General features: G+C 43.0%; 1 protein-coding gene and 1 pseudogene across 1 annotated transcript; one reads left to right on the top strand and one right to left on the bottom strand.

Moving 5' to 3' along the window:
• Positions 1–458: 458 nt before the first annotated feature.
• Positions 459–2,830, bottom strand: LOC120648218 (annotated as a pseudogene).
• A 10,087-nt stretch (positions 2,831–12,917) lies between these two features.
• On the top strand, positions 12,918–19,025 carry LOC120646871 (protein RIK-like). Its single transcript, XM_039923375.1, is given in 13 exon segments — positions 12,918–13,151; positions 13,297–13,537; positions 13,689–13,787; positions 13,895–13,929; positions 14,006–14,079; positions 14,805–14,929; positions 15,074–15,160; positions 15,384–15,477; positions 15,555–15,672; positions 16,047–16,539; positions 18,130–18,281; positions 18,283–18,530; positions 18,611–19,025. Coding segments are annotated over 13 exon segments (1,959 nt in total). The 5' UTR covers positions 12,918–13,083; the 3' UTR covers positions 18,736–19,025.
• Positions 19,026–20,014: the final 989 nt, after the last annotated feature.

The raw sequence follows: 20,014 nt of genomic DNA, 5'->3' as shown, positions 1-20,014 counted from the left end.
TCAGTTAATCATCAAGGCAATGTAGTTGTGCTAAATTCTGTACAAGTTTCAAATCATAGCCAAGCAAGGACAGAAAACAACAGAAGACAGTAAACTCATGTGAGTAAAGAAAATGTAAACAACATAATTGTGCTCAGATCATGCATGCATCATTGAGATCTTCATAACAAGCAAATGAGTTGTGCTCAGATCATGCACAAATATAGAAGGTAATCATCAAGGCAATGCACTTGTGCTCTAATTCTGTACAAGTATGAAATCATAGCCGAGCAAGGATAATAAAACAACAGAATTGTGCTCAGATGAAGCATGGATCACTCATATCATCATAACAGGCAAATGAGTTGTGCTCAGATCATGCACAAATGCAACCAGGTTCAAGTGTTCATGACATCACAGGCAATGTAACTGACTAATCAAATACATCATCACAGAGCTACTGCATCATCAACTGGCACCTTCAGCTACTACCAGTGAGACCTACAACTAAAACACATCACCCAACCATAAGTTAACTACCTACAGAGATAGGTATCCTATCTCATACCAAAAGAATAGGAGCAAAGTGTTGCAAGCTCCAGTTAGCTATGTCCTGCACAAAAGAAGGAACCGCACAAAAGGAGGAAGCAGCAAGGTGGTGGCTCCACTCCACAAAAAAGAGATCAGTCAGCAAGCATGTAGATTGATCTACATGTAGTAATGCTTGGCAAGCCATGTCCTAAGCCAAAGGACACGGTGAGAGTCACTCATGTTGACAAAAGCATCACCCTGGGCTTTGTTGTCCACCAAATGGGAGAAAGCAACGATCAAAGCCTCCTCGGTGAACCCTGGCATGTACATTACTGCACCATAAAGATCAGGGTTGACCACCTCAACCTTGGTCTCTCTGATTGCAGCTGCAACATCCTTAACTGCCTCAGTCATACCAGTGAAGACCACATGATCCTCCTCAGTGAGGACACACCTTTTTCTTTTGTTGGAAGGCCCACTGTTCTCCTCCTTGTTCTCCTTGCATACTTCAGCAAAGACCCTGGCAGCATCCTCCATAACTTTTGCTGCTTTATCCTCATCACATGGTTCAGTCTTCACAAAGCCATCAGCAAAGTCAGAAGGGCTACCTAAAGCCTCATTAGAACCCATGGCATACTTGCCAGTGGCCAAACCATTCCCAAAAATGGTCTCCATCTCCTTGTAGTTTTCTATGTGTTTGTTGAGAAATTCAGCATTCTTGGGGTGAGCCTAATTTTATTGTGTAGCATAAATTAGGAGCAGAAATAAAGATGTGTGCTTTTCTAAATAAAAGAGAAAGGAAAGAGTGATCCAGGCAGCCCACACAGACCTTGATGTGTCCCAGGTAGTGCTCCTCCTCCAAGCTAATCATGCACACATCATCAACCCATAGGGCACCACTGAGTTCCCTAAGCTTGGACACCCTAACCCACCTCTGCCTCCACTTCGTCAAATGGTTATAGACTTGAGTCCTAGTAAACTCCTACAAGTACTTGGCAACTTGGTTCAAATGGACTTCTTTGAATCCCTTGTCTGTTCTAACCCCACTCTCAATCAGCTGGCACATGCGCTTCAGCACAAACTTAGACATGGCACTAGTCCAGCGCATAGCACCCCTAGTGCGCTGCTCAGCACCCTCTTGAACTTGCTGAGCCCCACCAACCTGGGTGACAACCTCAGAAACCTCGTCCAGGTCAATCCTATTCACTTCCTAAGTCATCCCCTAATTGTGACAACCATACATTACCTCAGTCAGCAGTAAAGTCAACATAGCATAGAATACAAGAGTAAAGATGCATAGGCTCAGCAAGAAAACAGAATTATCATAGCACAACTCATTGCCTTCATCAGTAAAGATGCATGGTTATCATCATAGCACAGAGTAAAGGACAAAAAAAATCATAGTCTCAGTAACAATATTGAATCATCATAGCACATGTGCATAGCCTCAGTTACTTAAAATAGCAAGGCACAGAGGATTGAATTATCATTGCACAAAGTTCTTGGCCTCAGCTAAATTGAGTAGAGTACTACAATATTGAATCATCATTGCACATGTCCTTAGCCTTAGGTATCTGATTATTACATCATTGCACAAGTACATAGACTCAGCAAACTGAAAATAACAATTCAACATAGCAAGACCTACACATGGTAGTGGCCCCTATTGTTCCACATGGCATCAGCTATTTCATCCCTTCTAAGACCCCATGCTGCATTATCAATTACTTCATCTACATGTTCATTACTAGGATTTGGTACCCATGTGGCTTCATCAGGGAATACTTCATCTTGCCCATGCCCAACAATCCAGTTATGAATTATGCAGCATGCAAGGACTAATTTGACTTGTGTCTTGTATGGGTGGAAAGGCTTATTGTCAAGAATACGAAAACGATTCTTTAAAGCACCAAATGCCCTTTCAACTGTGACCCTTAGGCTTGAATGCCTCAAGTTGAACAACTCTTTCTTGTTGGTAGGATAATTCCTCCCACCATATCCTTTCTAGTGGTACCTAGTGGCTCTGTATGGTGGCAGAAACCCAGGGCGACAAGCATAGCCAGCATCCACTAGGTAGAATTTAACTATGCAATTAATTAGGTAGGCAACAATTAGTCATAGAGCCTATGTGCAAGTCCAATTGTTGAATCAGGTTACAAGTACCTGGTGGAACCCTCAATCCATCATCCCTCTCTATAGCATCACCCAAAATAAGGGCATCGTGTGTAGATCCCTCCCATCTAGCTAGCACATAGGTGAATCTTAGATCAAAGTCAACTGCAACAAGCACATTTTGAGTAGGATAGTGCTTCCCACCCATAATGCTGCTGATATCTTTGCAGGCACTCAAGCATGAACATGGGTACCATCTATAGCACCAATACAGTCCTATAGGTTATGAAGATGTGTGATTTCAGTTTGGTCAAAACTATAACAAACTAATGGTCAACCTTATAATGAATTAATTACCTTCAAGTATGGAAACCATCTTGGGCTATTTCTGTTTTTAAGCACTGTCTCCCCTGAAGGTGCCCTAATCAACTCCTCCCTAAGCTCACCAACAGCATACAACACCTCTCTGAAATACCTACTGAATGTTTCTATGGACCTCCTAAAGTTTTGGTGGATCACTCTAAATCTCTGATTGTGTCCCACTACATGGAGGAACATTGCAACTTGTTCCTCCACAGAACTATGTATGGTGTCCCTCAACAAGTTCCTCTCCCTAAACAGGTTACACAGATTGAAAAAGGGAGCTCTACGCATGCGAAGCATGTCAACACATTCTGTGTCATTACAGTTATATATTTTGTTTAGGTTGGCTTGGCGTTCCTCATCCATGGCACTCATTGGGGCATAAGTAATCCGAGGCTGTGAACTACGTCGCACCCTCAGCCTACTCATGAAGTATGCATAAATGACAGAGACAAAAGCAGCTGCTTTTATCACAAGCATGCGTCTCTCCTCAAAAGGATTCATCTATACTAGTACAAATTGCAAAAACATGACTCAGTAACAAGTACCAGTAGTGCAACAATAAATTTGCAACAATCATAAGGTGCTCAGAAAAGGATTTGCATCATCGCCTACTGCACAAGTGCTCAAAACTACTTCCATTCATATTAAAAATCAACATCATATACTAAGAACATGTGATCAGATTAATATTTACAAGGTACTATCATAGGCCAAGAACTTGTGCTCACTTTCAGAATACATATGACAATAAATAAGCAAGCATCATCGGCTAAGAACATGTGCTTCAAATCACAGTATCATAAACATCACAGGCCAAAAACAAGGACTGGGTAAAACATTTTTTACCGCGAAATCCGAGCACACAAGCGTCACAGGGAAGCCTGAATCACACGATGCGAGCCAAGGTGAAGTAGGATCTGCACAGTAACATTGTCATTAGTGTGACATCCCAGAGTTTTAAAAAACTAAGCAAGAAATATTATATATGATTTCATGTATAATCAACCAAGAAAAATGGAATCGAATACAGTTATGTGTGCATGCATGTGTATAACTCACAAACCAATAAAGGTATACATATGAAATTGAATTGGCATGTCACTAACGTCATGATAAACCAAAGTCTAGTTGAAGTTAAAGTGAGAAAATGAAATTTTACACATGAAATGACAAGTCTTTTGAATCATGGTTTCTAAAGATTAAAACTATCTTTCAAATTTCAAACCCATCTGCTTTGAAAATAATTTCTTAATTATAGTTCAAACAAAAATTTTTCCACAAAACTAAAACTTGTAGGTTTTCAAAAGACGAACAACTTTCGTGTTCAAAGTTTTTTGAGTTACCGCACAAAAATGGAAGAAACATTTGAATTTCGAAGCGTATAGGACATTTTCAAATGCACTCAAGTTTCAAATTTTATATTTCAAACGAAGCCTCAAATGAACTTTTGCCTAAAACAATAGTTGTAGATCTCGGAATTTTGAGCAAGTTTGGTATTAAAAAGTTTTTCATTGGAGGCCATGTAGAAGGAGAAAAATTGAGTTTACCAACTGGAGTTTTGAACTTTGCTTTAATTACGAAACTGCCATCACCTCCATCTCCTCTGTTCGCGTCGCCGCAGCTTCTCGGCGTCCGCGTCCACGCGTCGCCGTGCCGCTGCCCTCGTCACCGCTTAACCGTCTGACGAAGCCAATTCGTGTTTCCCCTCTCCATTCCTCGCGCCAGAGCCCAGGCCGAGCTCTGCTCGCACGCCAGAGGCGCCGCCGCACCTCATGGCCGCCGCCCCACCTAGCTCGCCGCCGGACCCCCTTCTCCGGCCTCCGTGCGCCCGAACTGGGCAGCCCACAAGCTCCCACATCCTCTACCATAGCTCGCCAGCCTGTCCCCGCTCGCCCTCGCCCACCGGAGCGCTGCCGCACCAGAGCAGACCGCCGCCGCCCCCTAGACCACCGTGGAGCACCCTTCTCTGACCCTCCTCAGCCCAAATCGAAGCCACAGACCCCTTCCTCACCTTCCATCGATGCTCCCCGACCCGCTCGCCGCCGCCGAGGGCCATCGGAGCGCCACCGCCACGGCACAGGCCCGCCGCCGGCCGCCGGAGCACGCGGCGCCGCCGCCACAGGCCGCTATCTCACGCGCCACCACCCTCCCAAGGTAGCTCTCAACTCACCCGAGCTCCCTGACCTATTTCCCCTCGCCACCGGCAACCATCGCCGCCGGGAACGGCCGGCAGGGCCGTCCCCTGTTTCTTCTCCACTGGCGAAGGACCCAACCGCAAATAGTTTTAGAATCCCAGGGGTCTCAGCGCAAGAAACCAGGGACTGGTTTGTAAGGTTTAGTTAGGTTTTTCTAAATTTTGCTGTGGACTTTGAAAATTCGTAACAATTCGTAGAAAAATTATAAAAATACAAATCCAAATGTTTTGGAATCCTTGTTATGATATTTACAAGTTTTGTTACATGCACATCTTCATGATCTTTCTACATTTTAATTTAGGAAAAATATTAGATTAAATGAGCTATGTTTGTTCTAGGAGTTGTACTCAGTATCTATAGCTGATTTTTGGCTAGATGTTAGTTCCTGCAATGTGTAGACCTGTGTAAAAATCTGAGCACCAATGGACACCCCTAACAAGATGAAATCCTAGTCTTTGCTAGATCTAGCAAAACAACTTGCTATTTATTTATGGATGTTATACTATAGATATGTGCATGAAACTTTTTCTATGTTTTTGTAATGCTAGGTAAACACCACTGTCCAAGTTTGGTTAATTTTTTATCGGTCTAGCTATATATGTGATTTAATCCATGTTTAATAGTGCTATTTCATGATAAATAGTTATGTAACTAGAAAAATAAGAAAAATTCACAGCATACTTTACACCATATTAGAAATATTCAGAAAAATTTTTAACACCAGAACTTGTATACCTTGTTCTGTATAAATAGGTTTTGTTTCTAGCAGTGTCTATTTATTTTATTTTTCACGATTAATTTGCTGACTAAAATTTGCTGAAAATTTTACAGTAGCTTCTTAGAATATCTGGAATACTCTGTAAAATCATGAGCACCATTACTTTCATATTCCGTCCTGTAGAAATGAATCTTGTTTATAGAAGAATCTGTGTATTTTAATTTTCATGTTAGATATGATTAATGAAAATGGCTGAAACTTTTATAGTAAGCTTTTTGTTTAGTTTTGTTCTCTGCATAAAAATTTCAACACCATAAACTCTTCCTAGTAATGATAGTAAATAAACTAAATTTCTATGTGAAAAATGACAAAATACAAAAATGATAAATCCATCTTGCTCTATAAGTTTAAGCCAAGTTAATTACTACTCTATAAATGACTGCCCAGTAAGTAGAAAATGAAATGATTGTTTTCTTGACTTGAGTTTTATTGGACTGCAACTTTATCGTGAAGGAAAAATAATAACACCTAAATCGCTAAGCAACTCGGAACTCTGTATTCATATATACGCATTGTTACATTTCATTTAGGTACTTTAGATGTACCACATGAAGGATGTGATGTTGGAACCGAGCCAGAAGACGGTGAATGGTGGACACATCTAGAAGATGGATGGATGGATCCCGATGTGCATGACCGAAGGAAGATGCTCGCCGAAAAGTTGTTCTCTAACTAACACTGACCTAGTGTTAATTCCAGGCAAGCCCCGGAGCATGTTCTTCTATTTTAAATTTATGCAACTTATTATTGTTCCTACCTACTTGCGCATTTAAGTTTACAGGAGTTGCTTAGAACCTTAGCTGCATGATCCTAGGTACCTATGCTTGAACACTAGTATGTGTAGGTCGCTAGTTGGCTAGGCTAATGGTTCGGTAGAAGTCGAGTGATTTCCTGTCACTCGCGAGAATTTTAGGAATTGAATGTTTATTACATGCTGCAACTATAAGGCTCACGGGCGGGGTTGTGGTACTTGTGATACCCCGTCTGTTTAGTGAAAAATGATAAGGCCGCAGTTTGTGGTAGTGGTGGTTAAGCTTTTGAACGTACTAACCACATGCCGAGAAATATGGTAATCGGTAAGCTTAAGTATCTGATCGGCCCGGCGAGTGGACTTTTCCCTCACCCTCTTTGAACGTTGTTCTCATGCGGCCACATGCGGGTGCAAGAAGTCTCATGACCCGACGTACTGTGGTGTGGATTCTTGTACTCGAAGTGGGTGACCCTGATCCACAAACCGAAAAGAAAGGGGAAAAGTCGCGTGGGCGAAGCGAGATGTCGATCCTCATGCGTGTGTGTTAGGTCTGCCTGGCCAGGTTAACAAATTCGATTCGAATCGTCCGCTTCTCACGGTTTGGGACTGCTTAACTCTTTTGCCACATAGAGTAAGAAGTGAAAGATGATGATGATGAATATGGTTGGTTGGATGATAAAAGATAATTGTTTTCACCATGTATGCTATTGGATAGATGCTCATCTAGAATGGTTAATTGAACTAGAACCTGCAAGCTAAAACCTGCAAGTAAGGATCTACTCTTACTGCTTTTCGGCAAACCAAACCCCTCAAGCCAAAAGCCTTGCATGTCTAGATAAAGGGCAAAGTATACCCTTAGTCGGGTAAGCCTTGCTGAGTATTAGTATACTCAACCTTGCTTGTGGCTTTGTTTTTCAGGTGGTACATCTGAGGATGTGATTGATGTCATGTACGGGCTTCATCATAACATCTTCTATCGTCGCTAGACTATCGTGTATTTTTCTACTGCACTTGAACTCTGTTGTCTTTTTATAAATTCAAACTTGGTTTGTAATAATAATTCAATTTCATACTCTGTGCTGTAAAATTTGTGGAATGTTGCACGCTCTGGACTGCTTTGTCGATTCTGTTTCAAGTGGTTTAATCGGGATTTTACCCGACAGCACTGCCGGATTACTCCGTTTTAAGTGCGTGTTAACCCTGATTGTCGTTTTGATGATGGTGAGCGCACTTAAGCCGGATTAATTTAGGCGGGACTGCCACAATTAGTACCAAACCCTATCATAAAACCAAGAACAAATGAAAGATGTAGGTCAGACATGAACAAATATAAACCCTAGGGGAGGGGACTTGCCTTTTTCACCTCGAACAAGAACAAGCAGCACGGATCCGACCCTAATAATGCTCAAATACATAAGCAAATCAACAGAAACGGAGAGGGACAGGGAGGAAATGACCAGATCTAAGGCGGATTTGAGTTTACCTTACAAGATCTGATGCGGGTGAGAGGGGGAACACCGAAATCAGCAACCAAACACCATGGATCCGAATCGAGAGGGTGTAGGGTCGAGATGGCGGACTAGAGGGGTGGTGAATAGTCCTTTCTAAAACTAATTGCGCCGGCTAACCGAAACTTATGCGGAATTGAAACTATTCGCTTAACCAAGACTTCACCCCTCTAACTATGACTCTAAGGCACCTCCAAAAAGATCCTACACAAAGCAAATGAAGTGCCAAACTAGTAAGAGCTCTCCTAACAATTCTAATGCCAAGTCATACAAGCCTAAGCACTAGTACTTCACAAACCGGGGGAGCTCCTACACAATTCTAATGAGCAAAAGCACAAAGCCAAACCTAAGCTCACTAGATGCTCAAGGACAAGGATACACAATCCAAATCCAAGAGCTCAACTTGCTTAGCTACATAATCTAAGTAAGAGCAACTAATTAAGCTACACAAGCTAACTAGTTACACTAGGATCTCTACTTCTAGCTACACAAGCAAGAAGATGATTAGCAAGCTACACAAGCTAACTAATCACTAGAGAGCAACTACACAAGCACAAGATATAGATGAATATAAATACAAGGCTTGTGATTTGGAGAATGCAAACCACCGAGAAGAGTAGACAAGATTGACACGGTGATTTTTATCCCGAGGTTCACTTGGTTGCCACCAAGCTAATCCCCAGTTGAGACAAGCTCCAAGGTTGCCGCCAATCCTCTTGCTAGTGGTGACTCTCAAGTCACACTCTCCCACGTGGAGTGCTCACACCGAGCTCTAGCACATGATCCGGCCGGACCACTTGTTGCTCTTCACGTCTCGCTCAACTAGAGTTGCTTTTCGCGGCTCCCGCGGGGTGAGCACAATACCCCTCACAATATCTTCTCCGGAGCACCGCACAATCTTCTTGCAGGGCTTCAACGGAGCCTCTTGCCACCAAGCCGTCTAGGAGGTGGCAACCTTCAAGAGTAACAAGCACACCGGCTTGCAACACGATCACCTAGTGGCCACTCGATGCAATCTCTCAAAGCATTCGCACTAGAATCGCTCTCTCACTCGATCGGATGATTACTATCAAGTTAGAGTGAGTAGAGGGCTCTCAAGCACTCTCACACATGGACACCAAGTCCCCAAGGTGCTCAGTGCCTTCAAATGGCCGGCCACACCCTCTATTTATAGAGGGAGACCCCAAACTAGCCGTTACACTCAAATCCCGTGAAAACAGATTTTTCGCGGACTGTCCGCATCACAAAAACCGGACTGTCCGCCATTCAAAACCAACGGCTAGAACTGCAATGATTATGTGTCAGAGTCGACCGTTAGAGCCCCGGGCGGACTGTCCGCGCCCCTGGGGCGGACTGTCCGCGGTTCAAAATTTCGAACCAACCGATTTGCAAACGTCTCTGACTAAATCTGGAAGTGACTGGCGGACTGTCCGCTCCCTAGGGGCGGACTATCCGCCATTCAAAACGTGAGCACACACAGAAACCGCAGTGTTTCTGTCCCAGAATTTTCAGTAGGAGGCGGACCGTCCGCCCCCAAGGACCGGACGGTCCGCAGTTCATTTTGGGCACCCAAGACAGAACTACCAAGTTTCTGCGTCCCGTTTCAGTTTTTAAAGGCAGACCGTCCGCCCCCATGGACCTGGACGGTCCGCAGTTCATTTTGGACCACCAACAGAGCCAAAAACGGTTCTGTTCGAGGCTCATCCGAGATAACGGCGGACCGTCCGCCCCCCTTGAGCGGACCGTCCGCAGGTATATTTCCAGCAGAAATGTACCTCGGTAAAACGGTCCATAACTCTTAAGCTCCGAAGTCCAAATTAGGTGATCTTGGACTCTATGAAAAGCTAATTCAGAGGGGTACACAACACAACTGAATACTTGATCCAAAACACAATGGATCAAAGCAGTATTCCACTCCAAGAGACCACCTAATTTCCGGAGAAAACCGAAAAACCTTTCTTGCTTCCCAAAGTTGATCAACATCAACTCCAACTCTTTCTCCTTTGCAAATGTGCCAACACAACCACGTGAACAACACCATGTGTATGTGTGTTAGCATTTCACAAACATTTTCAAAGGATTTTCATTTGATCTCACCACGCCACTCGATCCTAGCAACATTGCAATGTTAGATCGCTCAAGTGGCACTAGATGACCGATATGCAAACAAGTTTGCCCCTCTTGATAGTACAGACCATCTATCCTAAATCCGGTCATGCACTTCTCTACAAAACTTTTGACCGGTGAAATGAAATGCCCTACAAGTCATACCTTTGTCCTTGCGCATTCCATTTCATCTTTCCAAATATTGATGCCACACAAGCACCAAACTCCATCAAGCCTTTTGATCATCTTCATGAGTCAACACATGGCTTGATCTTCCTTGAATGATATGATCCACTCCATATCATCACATGATCTCTTTGGTCCATCGATTTTGACTTTGCTCGCTCTTCACCGTTGCCTCGGTCCATCGGCGCCAAATCTTGCCCAAGCTTCACCGCCTCGCGGTCCCTTACTTCAAAGCCTTGACTTGCCCTTCTCCATTGCAACCGGTCCATCAAGCCAAGCCTTATCTTGATCTTCTCCACTTTGGTCACATAACTCCATGTCATGTCTCATATGCAATGAGCTCCTTGATCACACTATATGAGCATAGCATCATTCCTTAGCCATTTCTCCTCCATGGCACATGTTGCTCATACTAGTATCTTTGTGTGGACTAATCTCCTGTGTATCTCAACATAAACACTTATTAGTTCACCTAAGTTGTCACTCAATTACCAAAACCAAACAAGGGCCTTTCAGAGGGGGAACACACAGATCAGCAACCGAACACCATGGATCCGAATCGAGAGGGAGGAAGGTTTGCTTTACTTGCTACTACGATGAGGATCTCGGCGACCAGGTAGCAGGAAACAGCAGAGAAAGCGGAGAAGGCGGAGAGGAAGAGGGCGAGCGCGAGCGAAAGAATGGAGGACAGGGGCGGCGACGGTGAGCATATAACGAGGAGCGATGGCGGGAAAGGGAGGGCGGTAACCCTAGGATTCCCGCGCGCCTCTCCATCTCCCGCCTGCACGCACGGGGCCAAAATTTCTGGCCGCCATCGCCCGCGCTTGCAGCTCGCGCGCCTGGCTCCCAAGAAACAAAGTCCACGGGCGTTTCTCTAGATGCAGGCGGAGGGGGCAAAAATGCATGGGGGGCCAGGCCCTGGACGCGGTGCAGGCAATCAAACGTCCAAGTGTTGCACCCGGTGGGCCTGGTTGGGCCAAATGCAGCGAACCAAACACGCCCCTAGTGAAGTGTTGCTATCCGACTAACACGGGAAAACCAAAGGAAAAGTAGAGGAATGTGGATTCCGCGGGAATGGAAACAATTTTGGTGTTTGGAATAAAGGAATCGACGAAACTCCTTTCCTCTGAAATACTGTAGGTAGATGCTGGTTTCACAGAAATCCAAAAATCCACTCCGTTCCCATGTTTTCTCTTCCGTCGCGTAAATCCGAGGTAGCTGCTGGTGCATTTGATGGCACGATGCCTTCTGATTCGACCATGGGCACACGGGCCTTGTTTGGTTCGCGCTCCAATCCTAGCGCGCTAGGAATAGTAACAATTTTGACCATTAATTACGGTGTCAAACAAAATCAGTTTACAAAACCAACTTCGGAACCCCCGCGCTAATGACCTTGAAGAATCTAATGAGGCCTTTGACCCCGCGATTAGATGATGGTTACTGTAGCATCACTGTAGAAAATCCTCGATTGATTACCGTCATTAGATTCGTCGCGAAAAGTTACACCCATCCTTAAAAAGATTTTGCAAATAGACTTCATTTAGTACTTCATGCATGCGAGATTCTCTTCTCGAAAAACGTGCGCGCTAGTTTTGTTGCAAAACCAAATAAGGCCACGATTGTCGTCGTCCAGCCATCCGTGCGGAACTCGCCGTCGCAATCTTCCGAGCAGCCAAGCACCATGGCACCTTCCTATGCAGCAGCCTTTGCGCTAATTACGCCATTCACATCAACACTATGCCGCTATAGCTAATCTCATGCTATAGAGGCAAGCAAGAATCAGCACCATTGAGTGGATGACACCAGTTAACTAAATTAACGAGCCCAAATGTCAGTTGTTCAGGAAGCGAACGGTTGCAGAGCTCTTGCCAATTGCTTACATACTAAAACATTATAAACAGATAGATTACTGTCTACTTATAAAATTTCCATACTCTTTCCGTTCCTATGTTCCAAACATCAATTTTGACAAAATTTCTGTATTGTACAATTTTCTATTTTGCTATCACAATTCTTTTCCATTTCTGTTTTTTCTGTCATTTTTGTGTTTCCAATTCCTTCGTTCCAAACAACCCCGCAACAGGGCAAGTCCATCTAAGGGCCTGTTTGTTTCCGCGTCCGCGAGGCTTATCCACGAAAGAAGCAGAAAAAACCCGCCAAACGGCGCGCGTTTGACGCGCTTATCTCGGCCGCCAGCCGCAGTTTAAGCAGAATTTCTACTGCGTCCTTGAGAATCGCGTGAAGCGAGCATCGGGCCGCGTTGGCTTATTGTGGGCGCGCGTTTCTCAACCACAGTCCCAAACAGGCCCTAAGACGCAAATGAGTAATTTTTAGTTCAAAATATTATGCTAATTTTTTAAAATGAAATATATCATTTTAGAGAAGTAGAATGGGTTTGGAGGTGACCTTTGCACCCCCTGGACCATCCGTGATTCCGTTCAACTTCCAAAGCCGCCACCACCTAGGCTAGGCGCGGACCCAGCCCCTCGTCGGCCCCATCCAAGCCTCACCGCCGCCTCGTGCCCGCTCCTCCTCCGATTCACCCCCGAATCAAGCCGCCGGCGAGCGCCAATGGCGGAGGACCGGGCCCACAAGGTCACCGACGAGCCCGCCGCCGCGGGCAGGCAAAGGCCTGAAAGGTACCCAGCTCCCTCCTTCCCTCGCTCTCCGATCCATCACGGTCTCACCATAGATTGCGAAAACTACTACTCTGAGCGCCGCCCTCGCGGATGAGATAGGGTTTGGGGATGCCGAGCCGCTGAAACATGTGCGGTTGTTCTTTAGGAAGAAGCGGAAGTGGGATCAGCCCGTGGGGGACTTGGTCTCGGCGGCGGTGACGGCTGCTGCCGTGTCGGGGATGCCCTTGATTAATATGGGTGCTCTTCCTGGCGTTGCGCTGCCCGGCGTCACCGGGTATGGAGCTGCTACATTGCCGGGCGGAGTCCCCGTACCTTATTCGCTGCCGCCGCATATTACACCATCGGTGCTCCAGAATGCTTCTGCCGCACTTCAGAAATTGAGCCAGGTACATGCCGTATGGCATAGTTTCTCTTTCCCATACGATACTCACTCCTTTTCTTTTCTTTTAGCCCCGGGAGGTGCTTCGTGGAAAATATAATCTAGGGTTAACTGAGTGCATCTATGCCACTACTTATATGCCTTTTTCTCCCTATTAGGCAAAAGTACCAGATGAGGTCATAGCGCGGGAAATTGTTATAAATGACGCTGATCCATCTGTGCGGTATAAGCTTACAAAACGGCAAACACAAGATGAGGTAAATCTTTAAGCAGACAAGTCTAGTTTCCTTGTTTCTTCTAAAACATTGTATTCACATACGTTACAGTGAAAGAAGGTACTTACGATTTTCTTGATACTTAACAGATTCAGAGATGCACAAGCACTGTCATCATTACCAGGTATATAAGTATATTTGACACGCACACTTGGTTGTGATGGTCCATTCATGAGCACTGCTTGTTTTGACCTGGCCAGAGGAAAATATCACCCTCCAAATGGACAGCCTGATGGTGAGAAGCCACTTTATCTACACATCTCTGCTGGATCTCATATTCTCATGTAACTATTCTTCTTTCTACCAAATTACATTTCCTTTCATTTTGTTGTACCTATAATAACTCTAGTACTTTATTTAGCGATTTATCTGAAGTTTCTGTACTGCAAGATTTATTTACAGTTCTAATTGTACAAATTGATCATTTCAATGGGCTATCTGCATGCATTAACTTTTGGAAGTCGTCATTGAGTTTGCCATCTTGTTCTGTTTTTCCCTCTTCATTTTTCCCTACGATGGTGATGCCAATTGTCTTATTCTTCTTTTGTTTGTAACACTACATCAGATACAGATTACTAGCTTGATCAATATGTTAAAGTAATGGAACTGTCAGTCTGGCTTGACTATTGATTCTTCAATCTTCGACTGCTTATAAGGGTGTGAAACTGTGAATTAAGAACCTTAGGATTATGTTCAACCCATGAGTAAAGTTTTCTAGTTAACAGGGAGGCTTAAAAGGAAAGTGGATTTTCACGTGTAACTATCGTAAAACAGTGATTATGTCAATGCTGATTAGTAGGACATGCACTAGTTTTGCTAGCCTAGTCATGCGGGAAGTGGGATTCGATCTTTCTGCTTGTTGGGTGTAATGCAATTTAATTGTGCAATATTCCTAGTGTTTTCAATAGCAGCCTGTATTTTTTTTCTATTTTCCTATTCTGTATTCGATCCAGTATAAGAATTCCTTATAATTGTAGTAAAATAATAATACACTGGTTTAGTTGAAAGATATTGCTGAGCGCATCAAGGCAGTTGACCGTGCGGCTTCAATGATTGAAGAAATATTGAAACAAGGCACAATCTCAGAGTCTACGTCGGCCCCTTTCTCTTCTAGCAGTGGACAGGTAATCCTCTATATCTCCACATCATGAGGAAATGTAGCAATTTTTTGGGAGGGAAATGGTGATTGGTGCGGTGTGTTTGCTGTAACCACTACATAAGAAATTCTGCTCAAGAAAGTTAACTTCATCTCCATTCCTCTTTCACAGGCTGTTCATCCTTTTAGTGCCTCAATATTTTTGGGTTTTGACGCAGATCCATCATTGAACATTGCAGCTAGAATTCGTGGGCCAAATGTATGTTTTTGTAGAACTAAATGTGATGCTGGTTTGATTTGATTATTTTGTTATTAGCATCTCTCAGTTTTGTTTAGTCAATCATGTATTGTTTTCTTTCATTTTTTCTTGAGGGACCTTTCAATCTTTTAAAAGATCTAATCGTAAGGCTTTCTCTGGCATCCCAACTTGGATGGGAGAAACTGCTTTTGTGCTGTTGGTGCTTGTGCTTTTTGTATTGTAGGATCAGCACATAAATCACATCATGAAAGAAACAGGGGTCATTGTTGTACTAAGAGGAAAAGATTCAGATAATCTTGGCAGTTGTCTCGGTGAAGGTTGGTGATTTATTTTGCTAGCTTTTGCAAAATTCTGATTTAGGAGTTTCCATTTTATTTTATAACATCTATTGCAGCTTCACAACAACCTCTACACCTATACCTCACAAGTATGCATTTGAAGAGCCTAGAAGCTGCAAAAGTTTTGGCAGAGAACCTCCTGGATACAATAGCAGCAGAGTTCGGTGCTTCCAGGTATGGATATTTGCCAATGTTGAATTTAATGATGATTTCATTTGCATTCACCTTTCATGGCTTCCATTTTATTTGAAAATACAACCTTTGCATTCTTGTGCACACCTTCTTGGTTCCGTAAATACATTGATTTTCGTATCTTGATCTTATCAGCTTTGTCCTTTGAGTACTTATTTTCTTAAAAAGAATGATTGTATCAAGTTTACTGAATATTAAGGTCTAATGCTAAAAAAGACCCAGCCCATGGTTTCATGCTCTTATGCCTTTTTTTTTTCTCCGCAACAACGAAGCATGTACAGATTCTTATTTTAGGTATTGGATCCTACAATAAACAACTTGCTATTCTCATTTCACTATACCTTTTTGTGCGACAGAATTTCTTCTTCAAAAGTATATGGTGCTGTTCCACCTCCTCAGCAGTTGTTAGCTGGTGTTGATACCTCAGGAGCAAGATCGGATGTCCATTCTACTTTAGGGCCTAATGTGTTAGCAGGAGCTTCACATTCCTTTGCATCTACTGGAGTTATTTCTCCCATTGTTGCTCCTGCAGTGACGCTACAATCTGGGTCTCCAACATATGCTGGGGTTCCACCACCCAATAACATGACCTATCCTATTCCACCAGTAAATGGTGGGACATTTTACAGTGGCTATGGAGACATTTATCCCCAAGCAACTCCATTGCAGCAGGTGGCATTCACACTCAAACATGCCTCATCGTCGACAACTCAGGTAGTTCCAGTGACGTCCACATTAACAAGCGCGGTGATAAAGGCGACCTCAAGGTTGGATGTGGAGATGGATAAACGTTCCAGAAGGAAATTCCAGGAACAACCAGTTTCCAAGGCACCGATGACAGAAATTCAGGTAAAGTTACTTGTATATTGATTTTACAGATATTTTGACTTAATTCTTAACTACAGGAGCTACCACAGTACTTTCTAAAATCTTCCTTTGTACTTTTTCTGCTGTCCCTGTCCCTGCCCCTCTATCCACCTCCTTTCTCAGTATTACCTCCCATGCAATTCATTGTCCTAAATTCCATGACCGTACCTTCCTTCCGTATGGTGTTCAGTGGATGCCAATCCTGATTTGTAGCAGGCTGTTATCTCTCAGTTTGGATTGTGCCATCTTTGATGAGTCCATTGATGCTTGTCCACAGAAATTCCATGGCAATTTTGAAGTTGGGAATCCCTGATATATTTGCTTTTGTCTGTGGCTTCGATGTATGCTGTTGCTCTGTCAATTATAAGAAAAACTTCCTATGCCATTGCAATATATATTTACTAATATGTTTTCAAAACTACTGTCTGCAAAATATGGTTTTTTCCTCATAATGCCAAGGGAAGCACTTTTGATAATCTGGGAGCTCTGTTGCAACACAGCAAATGTTCCCCATGCAATTCATGATCATATGTTTTGCACTTGCAAGGATATAATTATCTTACTATTTGGTTCGTGTTTACACCTTTGTAAATTAAATAGCTACTTTATAATTTATCACGGGGGAGGAGGGGGGGGCACCCACCCACCCACCCACAAAAAAAAAAGGACCTGTGAACTTAGCTTTCTCCTCAAGTTCTTCCAGTTTTCTTAACGGAGAATACACATCCAAATTTCACAATACTACTAGAAACAATAGTTGATTGCCAGATTTGCATGTTATTTTCTTATCGTATTCTTTTATCTGCTTCTGACCTTTCATTTCATTCCAGGTATTTTCTCTGACCTTGTCTGAAGCTCACAGGTGGTAATAGATATATACGTGGGGGTTTTCACAGGCTTTGTGACAAAAGGCGTTTGCACTAGCGGAGTTGAATTCAGATGATGCAGACTTCTTTGAATATCTTGCTACTTTTTTACAGAAAATAGGAAATTAACCTTGCCATTTGATCTGTTCTGTTCATTTACAGATAATCACTAATGTTGATTAACATTGGTTTCATGCCTTAAGTTTTGAAATTGGTTGGTGGTTTGTCGGTTAGTATAGTCTTGTTAGTAGGTTTTGCAATATTTTATTTCTTTCCTCTATCTGAAGAAAGTTTTGCATTTGCAAAATTTTCTAACTCGGAATTTCCAAGCAATGTAAACAAGCAAAAAGTCCTTTCATATGAAACTTGCTTAGTAAACCAGACTAAAAGATGCTGTACGTTTCTTGCGTTATCATAAACTTGTCTATGGTTTTGCTATATTGTAGATTATACAAACTTTCCCAAGATGAAAATTATATCTACAGCATATCCATTTCTGTCTTTCAAAATCACAGCATTATGTTATGAACCTGCTAAGAGTCAGAATAACTATTGTTGTGCTTCCATACAAAAATATGCTCATATTTCTGCTGTTTATGCAAAGTTGTTGCTATTTTTTGTTCTTATGCATGCCATTAGACATTACATACTCTAATGCACAGGAATTTGATGGATGAGTGTTCTTTGTTTTCTTCGGTCTTTCCAGAACTCACAACAGGGGTCCAAATTTGTTAAGACAGGTTTAGATAGTTTAGGTGACATTAGCATTTCATCAATTGCACCTCCAAAGAAAGTTCAGCCTGGACCAAATGGAATGCTTCCACCAGACCAAGCGGATATGCCATCGCATTTCTCTATCCAATAATATGCCACCGCCACCCCCAAAGAGCATGCTGCCTCCTCCATCCAAAAAGATGCCACCTCCACCACCCAGGAGCATGCCTCCGCCGCCACCCAAATTTCCTTCAAATGAGATATTGTCAAGAAATGAGAGCAAGACTTCAAAGGAGTTGACGGCACCTCCAATGGATACAAGATCAGTCTTGCCAGCTCAACTACCGCCAAAGGAGCCTAAGGAGGAAAAGCCAAAATGTGCGCCTGTATCTGGTAATATTGCACACTATAATAGTTCACATAATATGATTTAACTTTGCTAATTTGCACATTATCTTGGTGTTCATTTCTAGACACTTTGCTGAAGCTTATGGGTTATGGAGACGAAGATGACGACGATGATACTCATCTCATGGACAGCATACCTAAGGGCAGTCCAACTCCTTGTTCAGAGCAGAAACCATCTTGGGCGGTTTAGAACCGAGTCTGTAGTAGACTGTAGTCTAGCGTGAAATCGAATGACAGATAAGGATGTTCCCTGCCGAAGTGTATCTTCCCAATCAAAGAGGCGATGGAGCTTGTTCTTGTTCAGTAGCAATGCTAACAGGCCAAGAGATTTCTTTGTATCTTGTATTCAATTCAATCTTCGTCAAAATGAACCTTGCCACCTTGGGCTGTTCTAACTTACAGATGATGATTTGTTGTTTTAGATTAGACGTGGTAGTAGCTTGATGAACTCATTCCAAATTAATTTGGGCGTTACAGTAACCGTTCCAGCTCATGTCATTTTGAATCTGATCTGATATCATGCGATATCAGCCTACGCCTACGGCCTTTTTTACGGACAATGACAGGACAGCTGCTATGGTATTTTAAGTAGGGTTAGTTGGATCCATGCCACTCCAATTTCTTGAAATTAGATCTCATGTTGAAAATCATGCCATTGAGTGGCATGATTTTCAATATGACACCCAAATTCACGGAGTTGTGGTGGCATGAATCGAATTTTCCCTTTTAAGTAATAGCGGAGAGGCCAAAAGTTAAAGCTTCCGCTCGACATGTGCATGTTCTGCGGTTCATGTTATTAACAAAGGAAGTCAAAAAGTCCAGATCAGGTCTGTTTGTATCAGAATATATTGTGTCAGCTAATCACCAGATGGTCTTGAATCCTGTTTGGATCTTTAGTCCAGGCTAATTTGAGGACTAAAGTTTAGTCTTTGAATTAGTCCTCCAAAATTTAACTTCTAGAGTTGTTTGAATTCATTGGCTAATTTGTTAATCATGGGGAACGAGCTGTAGCTCGAGTGGTTTCGCTCCGGGTGGTTGGAGCGGCCTGTCGTGGGTTCGAGCTCTGTTTGACCCATGATTTCCCACCAGGTACCATGGCGTGTGTGTGGGGTGTGTATGCGTGCGTGTGGTGGTGGTGTGAGAGTCTCAGTATGATACGTTTCGAGATTACTCGGACAGCCTCTGTTGAGTCTGGTCAGCGTGGGCGCCCAACCTCTCACTTTAGCCTTAAAAAGTCCCATCTTTTTTAATCCTTTGAGCCTAAAAGAGGAGGGCTATTTTTTAGCCCCTATTTCTTCAAATAAAAAAAACCTTGGATCCAAACAGGCTCTTGATCGGATCCAAATAGTGCAGTGGATATTCCATGGTTTAGCTTAGGATTCCCATCTGTAACACAAAATTGGACATCCAAAAAAAAAATCAGTTTTGAATAGGATTTTCTTTTTACTAATCTCTAGCTAAAATTGATT

This window comes from Panicum virgatum, chromosome 9K (genome assembly GCF_016808335.1).
Source record: "Panicum virgatum strain AP13 chromosome 9K, P.virgatum_v5, whole genome shotgun sequence".
NCBI classification, from domain to species: domain Eukaryota; kingdom Viridiplantae; phylum Streptophyta; class Magnoliopsida; order Poales; family Poaceae; genus Panicum; species Panicum virgatum.
The sequence above is the reverse complement of the archived record's forward strand: the minus strand, read 5'-3'. Positions and strand labels throughout refer to the sequence as shown.